Below are 24,774 nucleotides of genomic sequence, written 5' to 3'. Positions count from 1 at the left end.
CTCATCCAGCAATCCAGCTGGATCCAGTGCATTCTTCGGCCTGCTGGATCCGCAAATACTCAATTAACTTTCTAAATAATTGCGCAAAAGTCTACGTCGTCGCGTTGCTGCTTTGCTAACTACTAGACCTACTAATTACTTACTCACTACTTTACTAACACTAATAATTAAATTACTTATAAATAAACTACTGTTTTCAAACTTTTAAGAAACGATAACAAGAAAGAGGATCGGAATTCAACAACGGGTATATATTCGGTGCCTTTACGCGACCAACGTTTCAATTCCAAGCTTGTTTATGTGGGTGCAACGCAGTTTAAAACAAAGGCTCAAGATCACAAATATACAATCAGTAAGAACCTTGACAACACGGCGCTGGCATCATACGAAAGACAGAAGGATGTTAACGTCCAATGGGATCGAGCGGCAATTATAAAAACGACGACGAATAGGCAGTCAAACATCTTGAGAGATTGGAAATCTGCAAGGCGCACGTGACAACTGGTTGTATAAACCATAGAGATGCGGACTCATTGTCCACCGTGTGGAGATCCTTTTACATTAATTAATGTTATTAACGGACAATGCTGGTTTCGTTGGATCTTATATACAGGGTGTTTTTTTTTTTAAACTGACGGTACTCAGAGACATCTGTAGAGCAATCTAACAGCCGGACTGTCGCCAAATTTGGGAGAGTGACTAAGGACGACATGGGAAAGAGATTCCGCGAAGAAAAAAGTAGTACCCAAATTTGCCGGTAGGATGGATTTGGCGCTGTTGTAGCGAAACAGCTAAGAATCTGCATAAAATCCAGCTGCAATTAACAAACACACGAATGAATAATCAGACAGCGGTTTCAGTGTAATAACGAAAGTTTAATTACTCAGCAAATAACCTTCTCCCTTCTTCAATGTGATCACCGTCCTGCTGGACAACTCATTGCATCCTGAACACCGTGTTCTCTATGGCCGAACGTAACATGTCCGCAGGAATGTTCATCACAGTTCGAGAAATGTTGTCCTTCAAAGTCATCAAGTTTGGGACACTACCAAGATAGACCTTGGACTTTAAGTAACTCCACAGGAAAAAGTAACATGGGGTTAGATCCGGGGAGCGAGGCGGCCATGCAAGTGGAAAAAAGCGACTGATGACCCTTTCTTCAGTGAAGTGCTGGTAGCTTTTTCGCTACAACAGCGCCAAATCCTCCTCTACCGGCGAATTTAAGTACTACTTTTTTCTTCGCGGCATCTTCCGCGAAGAAAAAAGTAGTACCTAAATTCTATCTCTTTTCCATGTCATCCTTAGTCACTCTCCCAAATTTGGCGACAGTCCGGCTGTTAGATTGCTATACAGATGTTTCTGAGTACCGTCAGTTTAAAAAAAACACCCTGTATATATTTTTTCCGCTATTTATTTTGTTTATTTATATATATTTTGTCCGTTTGGGCGTTTTCCGTTAATTTTTATATTTATTCCGAACACATTTTATGTTCTATATTTAATAATCTATTTTTTTGTAACCGAGGAAGATCGTTAAAAACGATTGAAAACGTTATTATTTTATTAAATTTTGCTGGATTGATAAAGGTGTAGTTTATTTAACTTATTCTACTTCCAGTACATAGTTTTATATACTTATAAATAACTACAGACTAATATGTAGAGCCTATATATATGAAAACTGGTAAGACTGATAGCCACTTAGCCACTGATTATCCGTCCTTACATTATTATAATATATTAATATAAATTAATCAGTAGATTTGCCTTTGCTATTATTTAACTTAAAGATTACATTATAATTATAATCTAACTAAACATTTAAAGTTAATTATCTCTATCTCAAGTGTTAAACCGAACCAAAGTTAAGTTTACTACCTAAATGTGTAAGTTTTACTGATTTATAGTGACCAGTCTAAATAATAAAAGTTCCTTAAGTATTTTTTAAAAATGTTTTATTTCATTAAAAAAAAAACATAAATTGCAGGATAGATAGATAGACAGATAACACTTTATTGCACCAAAAATACATCCACGCTGGATCCAGCTGAATGATTTCAATCCAGCAAAAATCCAGCTAGATTCAAAACACTGATGTGTGTAGGGGATTGCAATTCAACTTTCCCTCTGTCACCACCCTTCGACCATTAACCACTAAAATTTAATAGCATCAATGCCTCTTATACACAAGCTACTATGCCAAATTTTGTTTCTTCATCATTACCCCATCCTGAGATATTAAATGAAATAGATGTCAACATACACACACACGCGAAAGTTTTTGTCTTTATTTTTTATTTTTTGGGGGGATTCAGGAGGTTTCAAAACGTGAAGATTTGCAAAAAACTCTGAGTCAAAACTGACACCATTCCAACACTTTCCCTTGTTATGTATACGTAACAGCCGGGAAAGTAACTGCCAGAAATGACCTATTGTTAAAACTGATTTGTTATATTACTTTAAAAGAAATCAGCATCTCGTAACCCATAATAACCTATCGTCCAATTAGATTTTATTTGTGTATAATTACCCGTGTTAATAATACAGTATTTGATTTAACAGTCCATTAAACTTTCTGCTTCTCTGATCGTATGTTACTGACAGTAGCATAACTAGAACCGATATTACAGCGTGCACACCTTCGTTCAATTCTTCACCATTGTGGATGTAGCCACTAGTTGTGGACTCTACATATTAGGCTATATTCGTATATAAATATCTACTAGGGCTTATTTAGAGTGTACTCGGGATCTCTAAAGATTTCTGATCTGCTATTATGTGTGTGTGTGTCTCACGTTCGAAATCTTTTTCCTGTAGCCTACTTATTTCATATTTTTTCTTCGTTTAATTTATTTTTAAAGGGAAGGTAGCAATATCGTAACCAAAAAGGGGTCCAGCCCACTCTCTGGTTACGCTTCTGATTATTGCCAAATGAAACATCGGAGACCACCCAGCAAAAATGATTATACACCTGAGCTTAAGCAACGTAAGGAAAAAACAAAATCCTGACTGATTTACATAATTGCATAAATACGAGTATAATTATCGTAAGTTTGCATACATTTTTTGACCCTTTCAACTTTGAGAGCAATAAGCTCGCTTTCAACCCTATCCATCATCCGCAAAAAGGGGGCAAATGTCGCTAGATACGTCTTTCCCGGATATTAAATAAATTAATTGCAAGTTAATAGTCTTGTTTTTTTTATTAATTATATACAATAAATTGTGTACAGTATGTAAATAATTTTATTTTCTATACAGTTTTCAATTGTAAAATATTGACTTAATATGTGTAAAAATCTGCATAATTTCGAGAATACAATCGATACAATTTTATATTAATACTATACTATTATTAACGTATGTTTTGTTTGTATCAAAGCATTCACACCTATATATTACTATAATAAATAATACAAACAGTACATAATAATTAAGAATAGTTTTATAATAATTTTCAGAGTTTTGAAGAATAATCCGAAAATACTTTTTAACACAATACAGCGCGTGTGATGCCATCTCTCGAATTACTTTTAAACTTTTCAATAATGAATCCAAAAAATACACTTAATTGTCGGAAAATTTCAATATCATTTGTGTACTTTATACATTATAAAGATTAAATTCTTGTAAATCAATAAAGCCTGAGGTTTACGCTTAGTTAATAATTGTTTAGGGATTAAAAGTGTTTAAACTGAATAAGGAAACACTGCAAAGTATTTTAATAGCAGTATAATACGAATAAATCATTGAAAAGTCTCAAAAATGCTTAATATAATAATAATAATATAATTAAAAGTCTTATTTTCGAAACGTGTAGTAGTACTTAGTCACGTTGGAAAAAATCGATAATTCAGTAAAGTGTTAGTGAGGAATCACTTAGACAGGTGAGTGTTACAATCCATTCGTAATATTAATCTCTCAACTTAACTGATGACACTACATGAATATTAATCGCATCAACTCTAGAATTTTATTACTTTTCGTATATTATCGTCTCTATCTTATCTCTTAACTTATCTCACATTTAAGAGCTACGATTAAAAATATTTAAGTTACTTTACCGTAAGAATATTTCTCAATAATTTTACGTAAAAAAAAAAAAATAGAAACCCAAATTAAACACGATGCATGCTTAGACAATTAAGTTGTTAACTTTAAAATAAAAATATTTATAAGTCGATATTTAAATGTTGACCCACCAAAATTGTCCTTTAAATCATTTCTTGCACGCACTTTCTATTGTATTTTGAATTATTCATTCGTTCGCCCTTTCGTGGAAGGGGTGAACAAATGAATAAATATAGTAAATAATTTAGAAATTTATACGAAAAAAATTTCAAATATTTATCATAAATTTATTTATTTATTTATTTTTTTAATCTTAAATGCGCCTCAATACAGTTTAAACTTTACAATTGTTTAATATTTTCGTGTCGGTGTAGTGTTACTTTAATTGCACGATCGACAAGTATATTCAAAGAGCGCAAGTTGCATAGAAAATTTGAATAATAGCCGAACTTTATAATAATTATACCTATTAAATTAGACACGGTGTGGTTAATATGGATCCAGTAACATTCTTAGTTTAGTTACCAAAGCAGAAAATGACCATTAAATGTTTCTCGCTAAAATCCCTCGCTATAAAACGATTTTCAGACGAATTAATCGAGCCATTAATTTTGTTACGTATCCATATTTATATTAAGTTATAAACTTTGCGGAATTTTCTAGTTATTAAGTACTTTATAGTATATATATATATATTTTTTTTTAGTTAGATAATGATTGAGGTAGTTGTAAAAATGGGACATCAAAGTATTTATGTAGCTATAAAAATTAATTTTATTCTTCTATAAATTATTCTGGAGTTGGTTTCTAACGGAAGAAAATCGCTCGTTACTTTGTTATGGCAACAGTTTCCAGCTAAGTTACTTCCTTTTAAATGAAATTTTTTCCTTTTTTAAAAAAAACTTTGGTAATTAATTTTTTCACTTAATTACAATCATTAAAAGTGCATTCGCCATTAAAATTCTGAATGCACTTTTATAGTTTTATATATGAAACTATTACAGTAGAGCATCGATTATCCGACCCCCGATTAACCGGTCGGCAAATTCAAATGTCCGCTAGTGATGTGGCGCTACAAATATTTGGTTATGTCTTGGCTACTTTAATATTATTTTTGTTAAATTTTTGCATGTTTTAGCTGGCAGCACTGGCTCGACCATGAAAGGGAGGCTAGTATTTAAAGCAGGCCTATTACACTACACTAATAATGCATTTTTTCATACTTTTCGGTTATCCGACCAACCCCAGCCCCCAGTTAAGTCGGATAATCGATGCTCTACTGTATTATTAATGTCTAATTTTTAAAATAGTTAAAAGAAATTTTATAGACTACATAAAGTTGATGAGACTAATAAAAATTTATAGATTTTTTAAATCTAAAATCGATTAAATTAATGAACATTTCTATGAGTTTTTCCGATATAAAAAATCAAACTTAATTTTTTATTGATGAAATATAAATGATGTAACGAAAAGTTTATATTCTGTGGACTAAATTTTTCTAATTAAATATTCATTGATAGACGTATAAAAGCCCTAAAAAATCCAATCGCACTAAAATAAATTCGCTATTTTTTTGGCACGTGGTTTAGTTTTTAAATTTAAATCAATCATTACTTATTAATTTTTCATTAGGTTTAGTGGACTTTTTAAATGTTTTTTTTTTTTTTTCCTCTCTCCCGCAAGAGGTTTATTATTCAAACGTTATTATTATTATTAATATTATGTAGAATACAAAGTGAAAGATTTAGCTCATGTCAGAGTGGAAGAAGTACCCGATAGTGTATAAAGATTTTAGCACTTTAAATATCGTTTCGGAAGAGCAATTACAATTGATTTTGGATAGTGTACCTCGACAAGAGCTTAGAAGCGAAGAATGGGAAGAAACGGAGCGAAATCAGAGTAACGAATACCCGTACGAAGATCCTACACCGTCCGTTCTTCGTTATATCAACTTGGAGAAACTGTACTGGAGAGATACAGATTGGAGGATGATAACCGACGAAAGACCTTCGACGGAGAAGGACGAAAGATTTTTTAGCAGGTATATTTATAAAATTAACGTTTACAACAGGGGAGAAAAAAATGTCTTAGGATCGAATACGAAATCTTTCAGACTCGTCGAGTTGGAAAAATTTCGCCTTTTTACAAAAGCTGTAGAAATGAGAAGGAAGAAAAGGATGGAAGACGATTTAGAAGAAGGTGTTTTAGAAATTTCGGAGGTTTCTTATAGGAGTTATAGCAGGGAGTGTCTCGAGGACGAAGAGGAGGATCAATACGACGACGTGGAAGATCAGATTGATGACGGTCAACATCTACAACCGAAAAAGAAATCAAAATGATTTTTCTAAGATGAGTTTTTATTAATAAATTATTATACTTGAAAATTAATTAAATCAATTCTTTTTATTTATAAAAAAAATATCACTATGTTTTCTATTTAATTAAAGGGCTCCTAAATTTTTTTGGGATCGCGATCTCCCGGTTGATAAGTAATAACGTACGTAACGAACGATTCAACGTATCAAAAATTTGAGAACTTCTAATTACATTTTATTTAAAAACTTTCATACAAATTCGTTTAAAATCACAATGTAACTCTTTCAATTAATAAAATAACATTTGGATATAACAATTGACACATTAAATTGCTAAATTAATTAATTTATAATTACAAATTTATTAAAATATATATATAATTTGAAAAAATAAGGATGAATTGCTAGTGAACTTTTACATATATAACAATAATATATTATATAAAATAATAAATTGCATTTATATATAGGCTTATTCACAATGAAAAAAATTAGTTAAATAAATCTATTTAAATTTTTAAAAGTATTTATATTTATAGTATATTTATTAAATTTTTATTATAATTTTATATTAACAATGCTTCAATATCTCTGAATTTCTGAGGATATCTACGGCGCTATCATTTATGAAAATAATCTAACAATGTTCAATTTTAATATTAAAATCATAATAGTGCTACAATAAACTGAACAATTATTGTAAATAACAAAATACCGGGTGATGTTAATAAAACAGCCCTATTCAACCCTATCTACAGAGAAATTTAGCAATCTATGGTGATATTTCAGGACATGAGTTAAAACTCGCCACTATGGCGTTTTTGGCGCTACAAGCAACGAACGTTTTATTTGTATAAGACACTCGTCAAGTTGGGGGAAATGCCATAGATTGAGGATGGTTAATTGCCTAATGGAAAATCTTGAGGGAAGAGTTTCTTTGGGGTGTTAAACGTGTAAAGTCGATTCCAAAATAGCTAGCTTCAATATTAAAAAATTGCTATACATCCTATACTGTATTCTATTTCGATATTGAACGGAGGAATTGGGCTAATCGTTGGCTTGCTTCCTAGTAGTTGCCTGGAAAGTGGCTGGAAGTGGAATTGTGCAGCTCCGTTTTAGTTTTCAGCACATCTCAGTGCTGGCACAGTTAAGTGATTTCGTCTTTCTCTCGAGTTATTGTCCTCTTACATCATATTTTAAGCCAGATGACGAAATTACTATAAAATGCTAATTAAAACTGGTTGTATAGAACTGATATTAAGGTTCTTTTTATTTTATTTTAAAAGATACGGTAACAAATTATTCAGTTTTTGTCCAGTTGTTAATTTTAATCTAAAGCGAATTTGTAATTGATATACCCAATACTGTACTTATTAAATAGCTTCGAAATTAAGAATTAGGATTTTTTTTTTCTCTCCTGGGATTATTTTCTTTCGATTGTGATTCAAAACCTTGAAATGAAATGTCAAAGATCGAACATTTAAAAACTTTAAAGTACAACAGATAAAATAACATTGCATTTTGTTTTTCTGTTATGCAATGTCTGGCCTTTGTTTCTTGATGCCAATTGTGATCGCTTCTGTACTGTTAGATTTTTTAAATTAATGATCAGTTTTAAACACTAGCGCATAAACTGTAACACGGTATTTTGTAACAATAAATCGTAATTGAGTTTACTGAGTGTGTCCACCAGAGATCGAGTGGAAAAAAAGCCACTGAACGTCGGTATTTGGGCACGGATTCGAACTTCACCAATAGGCTGGCCGCATGGAGTTTTCCGGAGTTTTTTCCTAAATAGGGACCAGTTTCCCGTAGAAAGTCTTCTCTCGGGAACCACACTCTCTTGGTAGATCGCCCATGTGTTGCGTTGCCTTATCAATCAGTGCTAAACCTGGGAAAATTGTAGGAGAGTAAAAAGAAAATACTTGTCGGGGATTTTTAAGGAGGTAATAAGTATTTTTTCTTCTAGGGGAGACTTCGAAATTGGCAATGCTGCAAGACATCTATGAAGATGTCTTAGTGATGCCGAAGATACGATCGCCGTTCTGAAGGTGTAAAAACTGAAGATGTAGTCCTAAAGTATGTTTAACGACCGATCGTAATCGATCCTCTGTGATGCTATCTTTCAAGGCCTTCAAATTTGCAACGTGTTCTCGATAAACCACACTTTAAGTGTCCTCGCACACGAAACTGGTTTTTCGTTGCTTGCAGCGCCGAAAGCTCTATAGTGGCGAGTTTTGATACAAATTTTACTTCATGTAAATGTCTTCCTCATTCCCGAAATGCCACCAGATTTGGTGGCATTTGGATTGCTAAATCTCTCTAGAAAGGGTCGAATAAGAATGATCACCCGTTGCGCCAGTGACGTCTAATTCAATAAAGCTGTGACTGACTAAGAGATGGTGTTTTCATTTTTAAAAAGTTCTTAATTAAACTGTACTTAATTAACCAGTTCGTGCGGTTATGTTGAAAAAGAACGGATTTAACTGTTTAAAGTAAAGTTTCATTAAATTATATATGGTAATTGTGTTTAATTAATCGGTTATAATCAAGATTAATTTACGTCTTTATTAAATTGAAGATAAGACGATTAATTTGAAAGATTTTCCTAACATATCCAAAGGTTTGCAAATCGAATTCCTGAATAACGACTTCTTTTAGTGCTCTAAAGGAAAGTCTTATCTAAAAATGTTAGAAAAAAACTATTATATATTAAATTTAATAAATCATTTTAAGAGAATTGGTAAACAAAAAGAAAATTTTCTCATAAAACAATATAAAAATAAAGTAATTTATAAAATAATTTTCTTTTTTTTTTTTTTTATAAATTCTTCTATGGTCATGAAGTAGATTGAATGGTATCATATCCAGATTGTAAGAAATTCAATCTTTCGTGCTAGAAAATTAAATAAGAGATCGTAAATACAAAATAAGCATAATTAACCAATTAATTATATCATTTTTACCTGTACTAAATGTCCAATGCAGTACTTTTCAGCTTCTATAAGTATCTGATTACTGTGATATGCACCGAGAAAAGATAAAGTCGCATCCCTTCCAGCATTTTCTAAGAGAATGTGTTCTCCTCCTGGATGCTAGAAAATAATATATATTGTTTTATAATATTGGAAGCTTTAATTAAATAAATAAATGCCTTAAAATAACGTAGGGATTCAAATACAGATTGAATTACTTATCACGTATATTTCATTTTTCTTGCGAGTAACCTTCGTAACACATGAATATATTATACATTAATTATTAACACACAGTCTATATTTATGAATTTATTAACAAGTAAATTAACATGTCATAATTTTCTTTCTTATCCTATCACTCGTTAGTTAAGGTGACAGCATACAATCTTTACATCAGAATTATACAAAGAAAAAAAGAAGACCGTCAGCTTTTCACTTCTTTCAGCCATTTTATATTTTTATTCTTGGTTTAGTTGACACCAAAGCATTTTTTACTACTTTATAACAATAAATAAAAAGAAACAAAAATGATACAAGATGGTTCTGGATGCTTGGAAGACACACAATAATTCTATTGTGTCTGGAGATCTACTCATATTGTTACACGCGGTTGCTATTTTAGAATACAAGTCAACGAACTTCTCGCAATTTTCTCATAGAAAAACACACACATACGCACAAATAATAATCTTCTAAGTACTCTATTTTTTTATAGGTTCATATTATAGAAACTATTTACCTGAGATAAAAAATGAGTCACATCGTAGATCTTATCGTGAATAATTATCCAGCAGTCATGTGCCTCGCAGTGTTGACGAACTTCTGCTAATGTGTAATATGAAACAGATTTTCTCATTCAGCACAATTTTCTTTAGTTCCTATCCAGAAAATAAGGAATAAATGAGCTTTCTACTTGTAATTGAAACACCGGCGAAAGATACGAGCGAAGTAACTGCTTTAACTTGACGTTTGTGATTATTCTTAACGGTTGACTTAACGTGATTTATAATCTGTGATGAAAACTTGGATAAATTTACTAAAAAAAACACGAGATTCTCGTGTATATATTATATCTTACAGCTTATTTTACTATGAAATATGTACATGTATCTGTATATTTTGCATATATTAAGCTAAGTTATAGGATATTGCAAATATGCAAGATGTGTCTTATTTATTTTTTACAAGATTTAATTTCGTGTTCCGATAGCCGAAGATGTATAAAATGCGAATAAAGCATTAATTTTACCAACATTTTAAAAATAAATATGAAAAAAAACTTATATTTTATTGTCGTCGGGTTATTTTTAAGAATGTATTAAAGATGGGAGCTTATATATAAATGAGGATATTTTTGACGATTGAAGTAGGAGTGTGTGCCGCATCAGCACATCTATGACGTCGTCTTCCTCTTCAAAAGCCAAAATTTTATTTTAGTTTAAAGCAAATACTGTTAAAACTTCCTCAGAAAGCTTAGCTGGCTGATAATAGCGAAAAGTCATTCGGCATTTGAAAGGGAGCGAGTAGGTGCGAAAAATGAGTGTTTGACGCCAATTTTTGGTGGTGTGCATTGCTACATTCGATAAATTATAGCGGAATATTAAATTTAGTTTCGGTGGCCCACCTTTTTAAGTCACTAGAAAGAGAAATTGTTTCGATGGCGAGGGATAAACGACAAGAATCCGTCCGTATGTCTATCGCAGTAAACACGTTAACGATGTGTGACTGACAATAAAACGTAAACTATCGCATGTGTTTCTGCACTTCATAAAAAATTTCGATCTACAGAGTACTTTGTCGTCTTTTTATTTTCAAATTATGTTATATTATACATACAGTATCATATTTATCTATTTCCATAATCTTTAGTAATTCGATCGATTTTTTCCCCTTTATAAATATTTATAAAAGTCATAATTCAAAATTAAAATTCCTCTTGTCTATCACACCTAAAAGGCATTAAATGATTCGAGATTAAATAATCTGTTAACACCTTAACAAAAATACTAACGTGTTTGTTTACAAATGTCCCATTTTTCTGTTTAACATCTTAATAAACAAAACCTTCTTTTTAATGTGGAAGTAGGTAAGCACGTTTTAATCACTTTATACCTTCTCTTCCAAAACAAACATCATAAATCTGCCCAAAAAAGTTCGAGAGAAGGCAAAAATCATTGAATGAAATACTAGAGTAATACTTACACTACTAGAAATCTTTCATAAATAAATAAATAATTCGAATTTTAAGCAATATAAAATGCATACCGTGTATATGAATTATGAAGAAATTATAAATCACCAAAGTAGTTCGCACGAAGCGAGAAATAATAAGGAAACTTGCCAAAATAGATTTCACAACAAACACCAGCTTATTTTTTTTTTTTTTCTTTTAGATAAACTAAGAGAAATTACGGTACAGACGAATAGTAACAGCACCTTTATCTCATTCGAATATTCACGTCTCTGTTGGAAATGTAGTCAAAACGATCTTTTTCTTGCTTATATCCGAACTAACAAGGTCACTTGCTTCAATTGTCATTCGTTCAAAGAATTCAAAAAGCCCTAATTTCGTGTACAATAATAATTGCCGCTTTTTGTAAAAGTAATTTTTTAAATACCGCTTTTAATTACTCGTCTTATTTGCTTATCTTCTTTTTAAAAATATGACCAGAAAAAGATAACGTTATCTGCTAAGTTCTACATTCAAAGAATATAAAGCATGCATGCATATATAATTAAAATAAGAGTTTCAGCAATTATATAATTCTTTAATAAATAAATATATATATATAAAACAATTATATTGAATTTTCCTCCCTAAATTTAAAATAAATTAACCATTCCTGTTATTAAAATCACAAATTTGATTTTTTTTAAAAATAATTTGACAAATTAATTTTTTTATATATAAAATAAAATATATTCTGATATTAAAAAGCAGTTCAACTTGATATTTTATCGTTAAAATCGGTATAAACATCGTAATTAAAATGTCATATAAAACTTAAAATAAATTTATATCTACAACAGACTTTTTTTTTAAGATTTAAACATTAAAACGAAGACTTGTGTATTAATTAATTAAAAACTAATAAACCGAATTTTTAAAATACAAAAAAACTTGTTGAAATAAAAAGAAAAAAACATATCTTTTTGAGTAGATAAATATCAAAATTCCCTTCAAAACTAACTAAATTTAGTTAGTTTTGAATATATTTACTTTATATATAGCTAAAGTTTCAACTTTCTTGAAAAATTTGTATGCTAAAATTATCGTTAAAAAAGATTTTAAAAAGAAAATAGGAATTTATTTTTCCTCGGGAATGAATTCCTATTTTTCTATCATCAGTATCACTTATTTTTATTACGTCGCTTTATCAAAGCGTGACTTGAATCACGATTAACCTTGAAACGTTCAACACTATTTCCTGAATCCAATTTTCTTTTTCTTAGGTGCTGCATAGTAATTAACTATACCTAATTATTAATTCGGGGTGGAATAAATTGAAAGTATGGTGCTGTAAACTAATATTATTCATAGTGTGTGGGGAGGGGGGTTTTTTACAAAATAGAAGAAAAAGTAGGAAATTGATGTCTTAATTAAGTCGTTTAAAAAAACTTTATATACTAATTGAGGTTAATTTAATTAATCTAATGTTTTTACTCGGTTGGCGAGAAATTCTTGGCAGAAAGACTTTTCACTGCTGAAAAATCTGAATGACTCTAAGAGATAAACAGTGAAGGATTTTGTAGATTTGACAAGATAAACATTACGAAAAAAAAAAGATTTAATTCACGTAAATTTAATCTTGAGTAAATGTTATTTAATTCGTGGGATATTAGAAAAATTCCAAAAAAAAATTGATTTGTTTTAAGAACAGCGCGTGAGAATGGATCCAAATATATAAATATATATAAAAAAGATTCTCGTCGTTATTTAACCATGACATATTTAAAAATAGAAACGTGTAAATGTGGTCATTGTGAACTAAGAACAGATGTTGCAGAAAATCAGTATCACTTACAATTTATTATTTAAATAAACAAAAATTCTACGTAAGTATGTTACAAAATAGCATAACCCTGCAGAAATCTTTTACGTAATGTTAAATATGCTTTTTTTTTTTTTCCTTAGATGTAAGAGTTGTGTATAAGTAGGTCTCGTATACCTACAGGAATCATACTCAAAGAGGAAATTATCTGTAGAATGAAGAAATGATAAGTGTCAAACATTAAACTAGGCCCTATCAAAGGACACAGGCGAATAGTTCTCAGCAAATATGGCGTTCATCCAGTTTGATACTTCTATTTTACTTTCAGCAGCTGTCAGCATTTTCTCGATGGAATGACAATAACAAAAATAGACAAGAAGATGGCCGTTTTTTTAGAGATTGAAATGATAGATGAAATGCACTCCTGGTCGTTGTGGCACTGCGAATTATTTTACTTAGAAAAACCGATGCAGAAAATTCATAAGCGCAGTTTTTAATTCGGGTTAAAGAATAAATCTGTCAAGGACAATTTGTTCCCCAGAAAAACACTAAAATAGAAAAGGAGATTAGTTGCAGAAAATAGTAACGGAAGCAGGTGGAGCCACTTCTATACTTTACGAACCCGAATATCTGATGGTACCGTAGAAAAATAGAATCGAATTCAGCACCATCCAGATTACTTCATTCTGTACTCTGTCCCCCTAAGTGTGTTAGATATATCCTTTTAGTTGTAACTTCTTCGATAAGAAATATTCTCGACATGGCACCAAGAACCTGGAGAAGACCGTACACGGCAATTTACGACGATAATTACAAATTCGGAAATAGTTTGTACTCGGGTACCCTCGATAGTATCGAGAAGAAATACCACGAAACTTTGAGACAAACCCATGTCCGTTCGGATCGACCAGATCTCGCCATGACCAGCTTTGCTGGATCGATCGTGACATCGGGACCATTGCCTACGACCTCCGATCCCGTTGTTCCACGATTAAGAGGAGGAGGCTCGCCATCCAGTCCAAGACCAAGAGTAAGACCCGAAATGCCCCCATCATTAACCGAAAGCGATTTCCTTGGTCCAAGAATCAGACCGTTAGATTTCGAGATAACACTGCCCACTACTAGATCTGCGCTGGCCGACGACGAATTCTTTGCAGAAATTGAAGATAGAAAGGCACGCAGGAAGAGGAAGAAAAGGATCGAAAGAGCAGATATGATGGATCAATTTGCAGAAGAAATAACGCAATCGCAAGATTCTTCGTATTGGGCAGATAAATGGTGAGTATCTATATTATATAAAAAGACCAACTAAATATATATTTAGGAATATCCAAATATTTAAGATAGTTAAACATCATTAAGTCCTTGCACTTTCTATTGTCGTAATCAGAAAGAACAATAGTGCAATTTGACCTAATTTCTATTTATAGCTCTTTTTCATAGTGAAACCAGATTAATACACTTTAATTGTTTCTTAATTTCTTCAAAAACCAATCATGTCAAAGTGATTTAAATCCTAATTAATTAACCCCTTGTAATCAAGAAAACCAACAATTTAATCCCGATTAATCCCCTTGTAGTATCTAATTAAACGAAATGAATAAGTACAATCCCATTCTATTTTCATCTAATTGAGGTTCTTACACGTGATTCATTACACGATTTAAATACACAATAATAGAAACTGGAATGAGAAAAATAAGATTTTAATAGAAGCAAATTCCATTTATTAGTACTTACAAATTAATTATAGACTGAAAACTTGCAAGAAAGTCATTTCAAGGTATATAGTTTTTGAATTAATTACAGTGGTTTTCGATTTAAACCAGAGACTTATAATTTGACGAATCAATTACTGTGATTTTCGAGAAAGTTATAAAAGTCTTATTTAATAGTACTACGTATTAATATGATTTATTTTGAGAACCCTTCGTGTTAAAGCTGAAATAAATCATAATATCAGCTATTAAAACACAAGAGAACTCGTTTAAAATTCAAGATACAGCTATTCCATCCAAGGGCTATTAAAACGGTACAAGAATTTTGTAACTTGTTTTATGATTCTGTTTCGTGATTGAAATAATATATATACAATTCCCGGTCATAAAAACAAGAAAAAGGTAAAATAATAATCATTAAAACCCGAAAAAAATATTATTTCACTAACATAAATTATAGTTTAAACTTGAGCTCTACCTTGTATTATTTTTATATTATTATATAAAAGCTGTTACTTGTTCTACAGTTAATTCGATTATTATGTAAAATACCAGTTACATAGTCAATATTCATTTAAACAATACATTTTTTTCAGTTAAGCTCTCCGTAAATTGTGGTTAGCTACTTGTATGTCCATTAACACGGTGTTTCCGCGTATAATTACCTAAGAAGGAATGTAATTTATTCAGTAATTAAATTAATTGCTTAATATTATCTTAAGAAAAGACTAAACGTATACATTTTGAATAAATCAATTACAGAAATCAATTAATTCTAATTAAAGTAATAATGTTTCTCGACTAATTTCGGTTCTGTGGAAAGAATTAATTCGAGTTTTTAACATAATTTTGTGAATAAATATTTCAATTCTAAAAGAAAAAAAAAATAAAGCTATTAATAAATATTTTCAAATATATTTGAAAACTTAATTGTATCTGATTAACGTATAAAGTTAATCATTGTTTAAAGAGCGCACTAATTGTATTTAAATTTACGATCCTTAAAATGTATACTTTAAAAAAAGATTTTAGTTTCAAAAACAAATGAATTAAACTCGATTCTAATTATTTAAAAAATTAATTTCATTTAACATAATTCTAACTTTGTTTATTTCTTTAAAAAAACCAAATTATTTCCATTTAATTACAATGTTTTAAAACGTAATACCGAGTTCAAAAGTGAGTTTTATTAAGTAATTTTAATGCATTTCTATCGTCAGAAAGGGCTAATTAGAAGATAAAATGACGTCCTCGATAAAAACGATTACATTTTATACAAATTGGATGAAGTCCAGATATTTCTGGCTCCAAAAACCGTAAACTTAGTCCAACATCCATTAATAGCAAGTGACAGAATGTCGGTTATTGGAACGGCAAGGTTAAAGTGCTAGAAAGTTCACTTCACAAATTCGACAAACAATAGAACTAAGTTTGATGGCTATAAACGATGGAAAAAAAACCTGCATTACTGGGCCACGGATTCCCCGAAAAACTATCCATTGTATGAAGGATGCTAGTCTACTGTAGAAAAAAAAAACGGATCGTAGAAACTTGATATGATTGGTTTTCCTTAGCTTTAAAGGCAGAGAATAGGTTTTAAATAAATATATTTAATAATGATTTTTTTAAAAAAAACAACTGAAAATAATTAAAAGAACTAAATAAACGCGTAATGATTATATTTTCTGTGCGTTAGCCGCGACTTGCAGCACGAACTGGAGCAAGTATCTCAATCTTTGGTCGAAGCTGAGAGTCGTATTAAAAGTGAAGTTATTGGAACCAAGGGGAAGATCCAGAACGAATTGACTGAGTTAGCTATGGCTTTAGATGCCAGCAACCAGCAAAATTTAGAGCTGCAGAAAGTGATCAAGAAACAGGCGAAGCAAGTCATCGTAAGTTCGATTCTGTTGATAATGTTCGCAGATTCGATATTAAGAAACTGTTAAAGCACGAAATTAATTTGCTATTAAACAACTGATTTAAAATATTTCAAGAAGATAGATATATCTAACACAGTGTAGGTGCCATACATGCCAAAATTCACGTTAGAATTAATGTTCTCACCACGCGCGCGCAAATTATGACTACGAATACTAATATTTTCTTGAATATAAAATAGAAAGTATTCACGCATCAAGCTAATAAAATGAAAATAATTTGTACAATTAAAAATCTATTTAAAAATGAATTTAAAACATTTAAAATAATGGACTGAAAAACACCACCCTATCTAACTCAATCCCCCTCTTATAGCTTATAATAATTTAATTAAATTTAAAACAAAACTAAAACAAAATATTATAAAAAAAACATAAAAAAGTTTAGATTAAATAGTAGCAAATATATAATTAAGGTTATTATTATAATGGATATATATTAAGGACTTTGATCGTCATCTTATTAACAAAACTAACCAATCAAAAATATTATTGTAGTAATCATTTATTAAAAGAGTTAAAAGACAAAAGAATATGCATGTGTTTTTAATTGTTGTTCAGGAGCTCCAGTCCAATTACGAAGACGTACAACGTCACCTCCAGGGGACGATGGAGCAATTGGAGTCCTCTCAGCGTCGGTGCCAGATTTTAAAATCCGAAATTGATAATCTCCGGTCGTGTGTGGAACAGGTACGGTACTTATTACTTTGTAATAACCAATGAGAAAATTCCCGCTTCAAGAATATAAACTATTTCATTTGAATATGTACAGTGTACATTCGTTAATTATATACGTAATTATGCGGTCTATAATTTTGCATTCCGAAAATACACTTCTCGTGTATAAAATTGAATATATTTTCTTTCTATAGAATATATTTTAGAAATTTATCACGGAAAAACCTAATTTCTTAAATCTAAATTACTAATATCAGAAAGTATTTATACGATTTGATTTCATGAAGTTTTCGGGACTCTCGGAGTAATAATCAAAAGCTATCGATCAACTTTTATGTCGAGAAAACTCCCCTTTTAATGATTGCTTTCTTTGCTATCATTTCGAGTTAAGACTTTTTTAATTCGTAATTTTCTGTGGGCAAATACTAAATTCGACATTTCTAAATCTAATCGCTCTCAATTAAAATAGGAAATAATAATTATTAAGACGAGAACGATCCTAATATATAATTCAAATTTCAACCAATTCGCTTCCTCGATATTGTAATTGATTGCAATTAAAGTTGTTAACCTATCGTTTATTGTACAAGATGTGTGTGGGAGGGGCAGTTGGGCGTAAACATCTCCGTTGATTGTCAGTTCGCATTGTAAACGGTAGAGATTGACGTTTAAACTAAATTTTAAACGTTGATCTTTAACGTTAGTAAAATAGAAATAATTATTAGAAAATCTAATTATTTAATAAAGTTTTATCATCGTATAGAAGACTTAACACTGTTCAATCTGAACAGTTGAAATTTAGATTCACTTAACATTTTTAAAAACTATAACTTATATAAAAAGGTATAAACTTTATATTTTTACGTGTTTTTAAAACAATAGAAACTTAAATTATGCAGTTATTAGTAACATAATCGCGCTAAACTTTTATCTCTCATTCTTTTCAATTATCTGATATAGATAAGTTTCAGAGATGGAGTTTCAAATTTATATATACACTTGACATGTCTTCTGTTTTAACTTGACAGCTTTGACCCGAAGACCTGTTATTTGCTTAGATCAAATTTCGTTCTGGGACGTCTTTCGATAGCTAAAAAGTTCTATAAGAGAGAGAGGGGGGAGGGGGAAATGTTCTCTCTGTTCAGCCTTAAACAATCTTCTTAACATGAATTTAACATTACAAAATTAACGAAATTATGCTAAATTTTATAAAACACTGTATTTTTAGATGATGTTTTAGATGGTTATTTTTTCATGCAGCCAATAAGAAGCAAACGATTGTGAATGTGATTTATTTTGAAGATTTATAACCACATCTATACAGTCCGTCGCTCTTAAAGCCTTTCCAGAAGGTAAGAATTTTCAAATTTTAATATATTAAAATATAATTTCACTTACGAAACTATTTGCAATTCTTATCTAGATTAATATCTGTCATTATATTTATCTTATTGAGTTAATTTCTATTAATTATAAGTAAAATTATTATATTATATTTATATAAAATAAGAATGTAACCAGGACTTTTTTTTAATCGACATTTTTCAAGGACTTTTTTTTTATCGATATTTTTCAAGGACTTTTTTTTTATCGATATTTTTCAAGGACTTTTTTTTATCGATATTTCTCAAGGACTTTTTAAACATAAAATTTATGTAAATTTAATTATATATAAATATATTGTAATACTCTTGGAAGTACTTATAAGGTCCAATTATTATGCCTTTGTGTCCTTTATAATAGCTGAAATTTATCTTTGTATACTAGTACATTTATCAATTAACAGGACTTATTATACTGGAATATTATGGATGCAGATACATAGTCATACTGATCAGAAATAATATTTTTTATTTAGTTAACCTGTACACACACACTTTAAGCTTGTGTTTCGGACCCGTTTGTCCCTCCTCAGCAGGCATCTAAATAGCACTTTCTACAAAATCAACAATTAAAAAGGTTTTTTGTTACAATTATGAATAAAAATTAAAAGTATACACATTATTTCCCCGACAATAAAATAATAAAATTCTTACAGTTTCTGTATTTCCAAACTTCTTTAACGATACAAATATTCCTTTAATCCACATCCAATTAAATCGATACCTATACTTATTTTTTTTAAACATTACTATTAATCACCAAAAAAAAAAATAGGTATAGGTATCGATTTAATTGGATGTGGATTAAAGGAATATTTGTATCGTTAAAGAAGTTTGGAAATACAGAAACTGTAAGAATTTTATGGTTTAAAACACTCAGTGACAGTTTAACGATATTCAACACAAATATAATCAGTTATAGTCATAAATGTTAAGAGGTTTTGAAGTAAATGATCTTGCTTGAGATAATTTGTTACAAATGATAGTAACATCTTGCTTGAGATGCTATCATTCAGTTTTCAGCTGAAAGATTTTTTTCTTTAGATTTAATATTGTACAGTGAATAGATTTAAAAAAAAAAAAAAATCAAAATGAATACCTTATAAGAGTTACTGAAATTTATCTTGGGATAGTACTAGTACATTTATCAATTAACAGGACTTATTATACTGGAATATTATGGATGCAGATACATAGTCATACTGATCAGAAATAATATTTTTTATTTAGTTAACCTGTACACACACACTTTAAGCTTGTGTTTCGGACCCGTTTGTCCCTCCTCAGCAGGCATCTAAATAGCACTTTCTACAAAATCAACAATTAAAAAGGTTTTTTGTTACAATCTATAGATATAAAAACGAATGTATGTCTGTGTGTGTGTGGTGTGTGTGTGTGTGTTTGTCCTTCATGCAATTACCAACAATCAATTTATCCGATTGCCATGAAACTTTGGGAAGTTGTTTAATACATTCCCGCGAAGGTTTGTGGCATATGTGAAGATCACCATTTCCCCCCTTTCAAAAATATATTTATATATGGATTAAGGCTTTTATGTCCAACAGATGGCGCTAACTTCAGACGACCTAAGCTTTGCTTCTTTCTGTGAGAATGGACCTAAAGCAGATCATTTTCTACCTATCTATATAAATAAAATACAACGTTTGTTTGTTCCTACAGATTCCTTTGAAATTTTGACACAACGTTGCATTCGAATACGCACGTGTTTTTATATAATATACATGTCGAAATTCTCCCTACGGGGGGAGATGGACGGGATTAAGGCTTACCGTGAAGAACTCGGCTTCTATTTATACTATTTTACATGCGGTTTTTTGCGTTTTTAATTGCGTTTTAATAGGTGACGTCAACAGAATATACACTAAAAAGAGATTTTTTGAAATTCCCCCCACGGGGGAAGTGTTACACATTTATAATAGATACATTTTGAGCCACAACAACGCGTGGCCGGGTCAGCTAGTTATGAATAAAAATTAAAAGTATACACATTATTTCCCCGACAATAAAATAATAAAATTCTTACAGTTTCTGTATTTCCAAACTTCTTTAACGATACAAATATTCCTTTAATCCACATCCAATTAAATCGATACCTATACTTATTTTTTTTAAACATTACTATTAATCACCAAAAAAAAAAATAGGTATAGGTATCGATTTAATTGGATGTGGATTAAAGGAATATTTGTATCGTTAAAGAAGTTTGGAAATACAGAAACTGTAAGAATTTTATTATTTTATTGTCGGGGAAATAATGTGTATACTTTTAATTTTTATTCATAACTAGCTGACCCGGCCACGCGTTGTTGTGGCTCAAAATGTATCTATTATAAATGTGTAACACTTCCCCCGTGGGGGGAATTTCAAAAAATCTCTTTTTAGTGTATATTCTGTTGACGTCACCTATTAAAACGCAATTAAAAACGCAAAAAACCGCATGTAAAATAGTATAAATAGAAGCCGAGTTCTTCACGGTAAGCCTTAATCCCGTCCATCTCCCCCCGTAGGGAGAATTTCGACATGTATATTATATAAAAACACGTGCGTATTCGAATGCAACGTTGTGTCAAAATTTCAAAGGAATCTGTAGGAACAAACAAACGTTGTATTTTATTTATATAGATAGGTAGAAAATGATCTGCTTAGGTCCATTCTCACAGAAAAGCAAACTTAGGTCGTCTGAAGTTAGCGCCATCTGTTGGACATAAAAGCCTTAATCCATATATAAATATATTATTGAAAGGGGGGAAATGATGATTTTCACATATGCCACAAACCTTCGCGGGAATGTATTAAACAACTTCCCAAAGTTTCATGGCAATCGGATAAATTGTGTGGTAATGCATGAAGGACAAACACACACACACACACACACACACACAGACATACATTCGTTTTTATATATATAGATTGTAACAAAAAACCTTTTTAATTGTTGATTTTGTAGAAAGTGCTATTTAGATGCCTGCTGAGGAGGGACAAACGGGTCCGAAACACAAGCTTAAAGTGTGTGTGTACAGGTTAACTAAATAAAAAATATTATTTCTGATCAGTATGACTATGTATCTGCATCCATAATATTCCAGTATAATAAGTCCTGTTAATTGATAAATGTACTAGTATACAAAGATAAATTTCAGTACTTATAAGGTATTCATTTTAAAATCTATTCACTGTACAATATTAAATCTAAAGAAAAAAATCTTTCAGCTGAAAACTGAATGATAGCATCTCAAGCAAGATGTTACTATCATTTGTAACAAATTATCTCAAGCAAGATCATTTACTTCAAAACCTCTTAACATTTATGACTATAACTGATTATATTTGTGTTGAATATCGTTAAACTGTCACTGAGTGTTTTAAACCATAAATCTTCTATTTAGTAGGGGGGAAGGAATTATGAGACAAGCTAGTCCATATAAAGTAGCGAGAATACTGACGATGTACTATATGTTTTATATAATTAAATACATTGTTTCTGTGTGTTTATGACTACGAATACTAATATTTTCTTGAATATAAAATAAAAAGTATTCAGGCATCAAGCTAAAAAAAAAATGAAAATAATTTGTACAATTAAAAATCTATTTAAAAATGAATTTAAAACATTTAAAATAATGGACTGAAAAACACCACCCTATCTAACTCAATCCCCCTCTTATAGCTTATAATAATTTAATTAAATTTAAAACAAAACTAAAACAAAATATTATAAAAAAAACATAAAAAAGTTTAGATTAAATAGTAGCAAATATATAATTAAGGTTATTATTATAATGGATATATATTAAGGACTTTGATCGTCATCTTATTAACAATACTACAATAATATTCTATAAAAATAAATAGTTTACTATAAATACTTAATTCTCATTACAGATCATTAATTAGATGATTTTTTAAGTCAAACTAAATAATAAATCTTGTTTTTTTTTTCTTTGTAGATGTCTGAGGAGATCAACCGTACCTGAGATTATCCAAAACTTTAGTTTTTTTTCCGTTTTAAAACAATAATAGACCTAAAAGAGTGCATTAGTTGAATAAAAAAAATAAATACGGAGATTGTGCTTTACCTTTTGGTATGTTTGTTAAATGTAGAGACTCTGGCGTCTGAATAAAAGATCATCAGATGTTCATTTAGTTTATTATTTTTATCACCAATCAAGAACATAAGCTTAAGTTAAACTAACAAAAGATTTAACGTGAATTAACTAAAATTAGATTTCAAGTTGAACCTACTGATAAGAATGTCAACTAGTTAATTTGATCTCTAACTTGCGATAAAATTAAATTTAGACTTAACTACTTTAAACTGAAAGTGTACAAAATTAGCATCCTGATCGTATTTCTGACATTTTCAGTGAAGAAACGTGTACAGAAAATGCTACAAATATTAAAACTATTGCTGTTAAATGCTACAAACGTTAAATTATATTAGAAATTTATAATAAAATCACGAATTATTTTATATTCTTACCGTAATTAATGATGATGTAACTTATCTTTAGAAAAATTTTAAAAAGATCTTACCTGAACTGAGCAACTGGTGAAGAGAAGCCCGAGTTTTTAAAACGAACAGAATAGCCTCTGGCTATTAATTATACAAAACAGATCAGGTTTCTAAGCAGGCCTCTTATATAAACTTAATCCTACACGCAATTTTATAAAAATATATGAATTATATAATAAAATATTTATATAAATATAATAATAATAAAAATTACTATTAATTTTTATTATTGAGCTATATAACAAAGAATATTTTCGGCTAAATATTCTTACGATACTACTAGATACGTGTGCATAATAGATTGTGATTATTATACCGTTCTGCTTATATTTCTTGAATGGAAACCTCTCCACGATGGCAGTTAAAGGTTTTAACCTTTATTAACAATTTATTTACCAAAAAAAAAACATTAACCAGAAGCTAAATATAAAATGTAAAATAAATTATTTACTATGCAAACAATTTTTTTACTAATAAACAAGGTTTAGTATTTTTAAATATACAGGATGCTACAAGGTCGAAAAATTTGAATAAAAGTTATGATCTGTCCAGTATACTTGTATCTCAATAAAGTAAAATAGTTATTAATTTTAACAGTTACTATTAGAATAATCAACTCATAATGAAATTACAAATGAAATATTATGTTTTATCAAAAGACTTCAAATTTTAGTAGAACAGATATAGTTATATCTTCAATTTTTTAACAATTGACATTTTCAAACTAGTCAATGAGCAATTCTTGAAAGTTTAAATATTGGTAACTTACTTTCAATAAAATTCCTGTTATATAATTTCAACAAAGTATGAATGTAATACATTATTAGGTTTCAAATAATTGTTTTTGAATTCACAGAAAAATATATATATATATATATATATATATATTATGAATATTTGCAATTAGTTCTTCATTTCAATTAGTTAAATTAGGATTTTGTCTTATAAAAACTAAAAAAATTTGTCATTGAAAATCAAAATAAAATAAGTCTATGCTTCACTTTCATTTTGAAAAGGATTCAACTAAAGACAGTATCAAAAACTAATTCATCAATTTCATAAATATATGAAAAATATATACTTTAATACCAGTTTTAGGTAGGCCTTAGATACATTATAATCATCGTCATGGCAAAGAGCCAAATAGTTATCATCAGATACATTTA

General features: G+C 29.9%; 3 protein-coding genes across 3 annotated transcripts; 2 read left to right on the top strand and 1 right to left on the bottom strand.

The window, feature by feature from the left end:
- Positions 1–4,956: 4,956 nt before the first annotated feature.
- On the top strand, positions 4,957–6,467 carry LOC136988629 (uncharacterized). Its single transcript, XM_067286539.1, has 3 exons — positions 4,957–4,978; positions 5,802–6,115; positions 6,188–6,467. Exons 2-3 carry the CDS (start codon positions 5,826–5,828, stop codon positions 6,411–6,413), a joined length of 516 nt encoding a protein of 171 aa, XP_067142640.1. The 5' UTR covers positions 4,957–4,978; positions 5,802–5,825; the 3' UTR covers positions 6,414–6,467.
- Positions 6,468–9,120: 2,653 nt separating this feature from the next.
- LOC136988616 (cytochrome b5-like) lies at positions 9,121–10,363 on the bottom strand. Its single transcript, XM_067286521.1, has 3 exons — positions 10,107–10,363; positions 9,356–9,484; positions 9,121–9,285 (listed from the first exon to the last, which is right to left on the bottom strand). The coding sequence occupies exons 1-3, from the start codon at positions 10,221–10,223 to the stop codon at positions 9,229–9,231; spliced, it is 303 nt and encodes a 100-aa protein (XP_067142622.1). The 5' UTR covers positions 10,224–10,363; the 3' UTR covers positions 9,121–9,228.
- Positions 10,364–13,611: 3,248 nt separating this feature from the next.
- LOC136988673 (paramyosin, short form-like) lies at positions 13,612–23,234 on the top strand. The gene is made up of 5 exons (XM_067286591.1): positions 13,612–14,637; positions 16,774–16,969; positions 17,576–17,704; positions 18,953–19,044; positions 23,043–23,234. The coding sequence occupies exons 1-4, from the start codon at positions 14,120–14,122 to the stop codon at positions 18,974–18,976; spliced, it is 867 nt and encodes a 288-aa protein (XP_067142692.1). The 5' UTR covers positions 13,612–14,119; the 3' UTR covers positions 18,977–19,044; positions 23,043–23,234.
- The last annotated feature ends 1,540 nt before the right edge of the window (positions 23,235–24,774 follow it).

The sequence above is a fragment of the Centruroides vittatus genome, unplaced genomic scaffold (genome assembly GCF_030686945.1).
Source record: "Centruroides vittatus isolate TY-2023 unplaced genomic scaffold, ASM3068694v2 scaffold_373, whole genome shotgun sequence".
Classification (NCBI taxonomy): Eukaryota; Metazoa; Arthropoda; class Arachnida; order Scorpiones; family Buthidae; genus Centruroides; species Centruroides vittatus.
Note: the sequence above shows the minus strand (reverse complement) of the source record. Positions and strands in the feature narration are given on the sequence as shown.

Coding starts and splice junctions, on each gene's coding strand:
- LOC136988629 (XM_067286539.1), top strand. CDS start 5,826: ATGTCAGAGTGGAAGAAGTACCCGATAGTGTATAAAGATTTTAGCACT. Junction 6,116..6,187: donor GACGAAAGATTTTTTAGCAG/GTATATTTATAA, acceptor GAAATCTTTCAG/ACTCGTCGAGTTGGAAAAAT.
- LOC136988616 (XM_067286521.1), bottom strand. CDS start 10,223: ATGAGAAAATCTGTTTCATATTACACATTAGCAGAAGTTCGTCAACAC. Junction 9,485..10,106: donor TGACTCATTTTTTATCTCAG/GTAAATAGTTTC, acceptor ATTATTTTCTAG/CATCCAGGAGGAGAACACAT. Junction 9,286..9,355: donor GCATTGGACATTTAGTACAG/GTAAAAATGATA, acceptor TTAATTTTCTAG/CACGAAAGATTGAATTTCTT.
- LOC136988673 (XM_067286591.1), top strand. CDS start 14,120: ATGGCACCAAGAACCTGGAGAAGACCGTACACGGCAATTTACGACGAT. Junction 14,638..16,773: donor TCGTATTGGGCAGATAAATG/GTGAGTATCTAT, acceptor TCTGTGCGTTAG/CCGCGACTTGCAGCACGAAC. Junction 16,970..17,575: donor AACAGGCGAAGCAAGTCATC/GTAAGTTCGATT, acceptor ATTGTTGTTCAG/GAGCTCCAGTCCAATTACGA.